Source organism: Buceros rhinoceros, unplaced genomic scaffold, assembly GCF_000710305.1.
Source record: "Buceros rhinoceros silvestris isolate BGI_N320 unplaced genomic scaffold, ASM71030v1 scaffold10655, whole genome shotgun sequence".
In the NCBI taxonomy this organism is placed as follows: Eukaryota; Metazoa; Chordata; class Aves; order Bucerotiformes; family Bucerotidae; genus Buceros; species Buceros rhinoceros.
Genome location: NW_010412304.1, coordinates 40,444 through 44,933, shown reverse-complemented (window position 1 = coordinate 44,933; position 4,490 = coordinate 40,444). Strand labels below are relative to the sequence as shown.

At 35.9% G+C, this 4,490-nt stretch overlaps 1 protein-coding gene across 1 annotated transcript in view; it reads right to left on the bottom strand.

Annotated features, from left to right (window-relative positions):
* Nucleotides 1-4,490, bottom strand: part of MALRD1 (MAM and LDL receptor class A domain containing 1) — a gene marked incomplete at its 5' end in the record, with an annotated part of 84,107 nt that overhangs the window by 41,239 nt on the left and 38,378 nt on the right. The window contains one exon of the mRNA XM_010136341.1: nucleotides 2,264-2,441. Coding sequence (XP_010134643.1) covers nucleotides 2,264-2,441 — 178 coding nt within the window. The remainder of the gene's footprint in view (nucleotides 1-2,263; nucleotides 2,442-4,490) is intronic.

Here is a 4,490-nt window from a genome sequence, read left to right as displayed (position 1 = left end):
ACAATGAATCTGAGTATTTCTAGACAGAATCCTGCATGTTTTCTTTTAATTAGCAAACATGCAGGATTACGGCAGCACAGCTTCTCTCATCTAACTCCATAGAAATTTGGGGAAAATGAATGAGATAATACAAAACTTTGCAGGGTTTTAATTCAACAAAACTGCCGCTTTGTATCTCCTGCTGTAATTAGGAAGCATCATGCTCCCGTTCTCCTCTATAGGCTAATAAACAAAGAGAACGGGGAAACACTACAACCAAATTACACCTCATGTGAAACATCACAACAGCAGTACATTTCAGTGTTGCCTGAAAACCACAGCCTCTGTGGATCATTTACTTTCTCCTTTCATCAGTCTTTTTCAGTGTACTGTTAGTTGCATTAAGCCCTGAAAACATGTTGAAAAACAGTAATACAATTTCATGTATTACTGTGCCAATGCAAATCTATAGTGGAAAGACTTCAAGAACTTACTAAGTACACATGCAGTGCTGGTATTGGCTAATATATAACAATTAAAAAGCAATCAATGAAAGATTTGTCAGCCAATTTATCATAAATAGTACTTTTTTACAAAATACATTTCCTTTATATATATAGTGTAAAGACCTTGAAACAACTAGATGAGATTGTAATTCTTTATTACTATTTTTTGATAAGGAATTGTTGTGAGTTTGGAGGTATTTTTAGAAAAAACATAGAGGGATTTTAATGAAGTACGCAGTAAAACTAAAATATTAAGCTGATTACTTTGTAGTGATAGAAATACTCTCAAGCTGAGTAAATGCAATATAATCTCAATGCAATATATAATGGCAATATAGCAAGGTATCTTTTGGAATGTTTTAACTTAAAGTCCATTTTTTGCACTCTGTGGACTACTGTCACAAAAAGTAAGCATGTCTGTCACTAAAGCTAGACAAGTATTTTTCTGTTCAAAAGAATGATGTTGTACAGAAATTTTGTTATTATATGAAGTGGTATGACATTGAAAGTTGCTTGTACTTAATACATTCCCTAGTCACTTATAGGGATTTTGTTTTAATAAACCTTAGCTGCTAGTATTAACTGGAATATAAATTGCATCAATGCATTTTTTAAAATCACATTTCTTACTTGAAAAAAAAAAGGTAATCCTAAATCTCCATTGAAAAAAGTTGATTTTTGCTCTTCAAAAAAAAAAAAAAAAGAATGTCTTTAGGAAGAGTTAGTAATGATCATAATCAATCAACCCAGAATTAAAAATTAATTTAGAAATCTCCACTGAGAGAACAGGAATATTTTTTCATTTTACTATGAAGCCATATAATTTATCAGAAAAATGGTAGAATACCAACTAAACAAAATTTAACTCTAACTACAGTTATTTTGAACTGCATTAGTTATTAAATGAGAGCAGAGTTCAAAAGCCCCATTACCGGGGTATCTTTTACTGCCCACCCTTGGACAAAACTGCTGGAACAACAATAGCTAGTAAGGTAAAGAAGTGAATATACACTGTCTGTGTGAAAAAAGATCACCCTGAAAAGGTATTTGTCCAAAACCGATCAAGATGATGACCACCATCAACTAAATTAAATAGTAGCCAATGAATTGCAAAGACAGCTTTCAAACAAAGAAGTCTGCTTGAAAAGCAGTATAAAGGCAGGATGAATATTTGTAGGAGAGGGGAGAGATTACAGAGGGGAAATGGCAGCAGCCAAAACCTGGTTTTGACATGTCAGAGGCCACAACCACTGCATAGACCAGACAGAACAATGTCCCCACTGGATGCTGCAAACGGTCTGTATCCAGCTGGCAGGCTGACAGTCTGGGGTGATTCAAGAAGAGTTGATTTCTCATGGCATGTGTATTAACACACTGAAGGCAGCGGCATGTGTACACATAAAACCAGAGCAGCCATGCCGCCAATCTTGCTTTCCCGTAAGGAGAAACACACTTGTACCACACAAGACCTCTGGCAGAGGGAGTGCACATCTGTTTCTCTGGCTAGGGAGGTACTGAAACTTTTGGAAATTATTTATAGGAGTGTGTTTAGAAAGTTGTACCTGTTTATCAATGTTTTATATTTTGTTTCATCTGTTTTATTAATACTTTTGGTCCTGTATATCTACTTCACTGATTGTCAGTTAATTACCTGCCGTTAATAAATCAGTAAACTGCTTTAATACTGTGAACTGAGCCATTTTTCCTCCTGACAATCCATATGTGGCTAAATTCACACAGTCCAAGAAAGATTCTAGTACCTGAAAAACTGTACTCACGTGGTATGATCAATTAATGGGCAGTGTTTTTCTTGGCCAGGGTGGAGATTTGCCCCTCTTCCAAGTTCCCACTTGAATATGTTTGTGGGATGGATGGAATAATTTCCTGACATCTGTTCTAAGGCTGGTTGATACCATCCACACTTGTTTTTATCTTCAAAGTTGCAGACTTCCATAACTGTAGAGATGAACAGTGAATAATTGTTGTTTATGTGAAAATTTGAAATCATTAGTTGATGTAAAGATAAAGTAAACAACACGGCAATAAAAAAGATTCAATTTATATTATCTGTGAATACTTACACAGTACTAACATGCGTAAGTTTTCTGCTATAGATAAAACATAAATTATATTTTCTATGTTCTTTTCTATTAGGCAGATTCTAATTTAGGGAATATACCAATTATTTGCACCTCAATATCTACTTTTATATGTGTCCTGACCATCTTTCAGGCCATTCTAATAATCTGTTGTGTGGAATACACTGAAATGCATATAAAATTCATCAGCTATGAACCTGCCCGCTGCTGCATGCTTCTTTCTTCAGTCTGTAGACTGATTACATTAGCAACTCGTTGCATATTGTGTACAAAGTCCATGACCAAAACTCTGAAAAATCAAATCAATATTTCAGGAAGTCCCCACAATATCTGAAAGTCACATAATAATGCAGCTATTTGGTATTGGAATCAAATACTGAACTGTTCTCTTACTAAATAAATATTTTTTATTTATGAGGCACTGTGCCGCAGTTTTTGATTCCTGAGCAACTGGACAAGAGCTCACTATCATCCCTGCCTTACAATATGCACCTCTGTAAGAATATTTAAGAGAAAGAAACCCACTTATTTTCCATTTCTGCTATGAATATTTGTTCTCCAATACACTTTCCTGAGTATTTTGCAGAAAGTTTTGTTTAGGTGATCCAAGGTGAGTTTTGTCACTTTCCAGAACTTTGAAACAGATTGTTATACTCAAGCCTAAGTGACTGCTGTGAGAATTGTGCAGGGAAACAACAAATTATTTTAACCCATGAAGTTCAAATGCTACCGTAGATGAAGTAACTTCTATATCAAGAAATCATAGTGTGTTAGGAGACCGTGCCTGATCCATCCTTCCTTGGAGGCTCAAAGTGGTATGACTAAGGAGGGAGTGAGTTTTGATTTATAGCATGTGTACATCCAGTAAGGATGCAGACAACAGCCAGTGTGATCTCATGTGTCACCCATATGAAGATGTGTTACATTTCCTGAGAATGATGAGTGGCGTAGTATGTATTTATAAGTATTTATTCCCCCTTTTTAATGTGTTTTATAAACATTATGTTTCAAATACCTCTAAGATAACACCTTCCCGAGAACATATTTCTGCCCTCAGGCAGGACATACTTAACTCTTACTCCAGCATTGTCATTCAAATAATAAAATGCCATCATTGCTGTAATGATGGGAGACTTCAGACAGAGAAAATTTGTAAAGGTGTATTCTCCACAGTATTTATCTCTCTCAGAAGGAAATGATGTTTTGTAAGATAATGTAAAATAATTTTAATGTGAGATAATTTAAGATAAATTTCTCAAGGGAAAAAAGAACAACCAAACTTCTATCCAAAGCACTCCACGTTTATTTTTCAGGGCAAAATTTCAATGATTGGTGGTTTTTTGCACAATAGGAAATTACCCAGTGATATTTATACATCAGATTGATTTCTTCCCGAGTTATTCCCCCACAAGAAACAGACAGAGGGAGTCTAGTGTTACTTTTCCTCATCAAGCCCTCAGCCTTGAGAGAGCTGATTGAGTTCCCTATACAACGTGTAATGAATGCAGAGTTTTGATCTTCAGTGAGAATAGCATAGTTTGTAAAGGCTGATGAGGTCACTGCCTCTAGATGTCCATCCTCCTCATTAATCAGCTTCGGAACAGTGGTTTTTTAAAGTACTGTGCTTTAAAACAAAACGAAGTTGCTGACAGTTTCTTCTAAATTGCTATAGTGAGAACTGCTGCAACTCAGAAGCAATCAACAAATGTCTTAGACCTCTATGGACGGCATGTAGTGACCCTGCTCATTGACCCTGTTCCAGTGTTCCCATTTGACTATCAGAGCTTTTGGAATTTACGGGCTGGAACTCACTTCTCTGAGGAGCTGGTTGAATTTCACAATCATTGCTGCTGACAAAAATACTTTGTATAAACATGCCCCACCTCACCCTCACCAATCCCCCCCC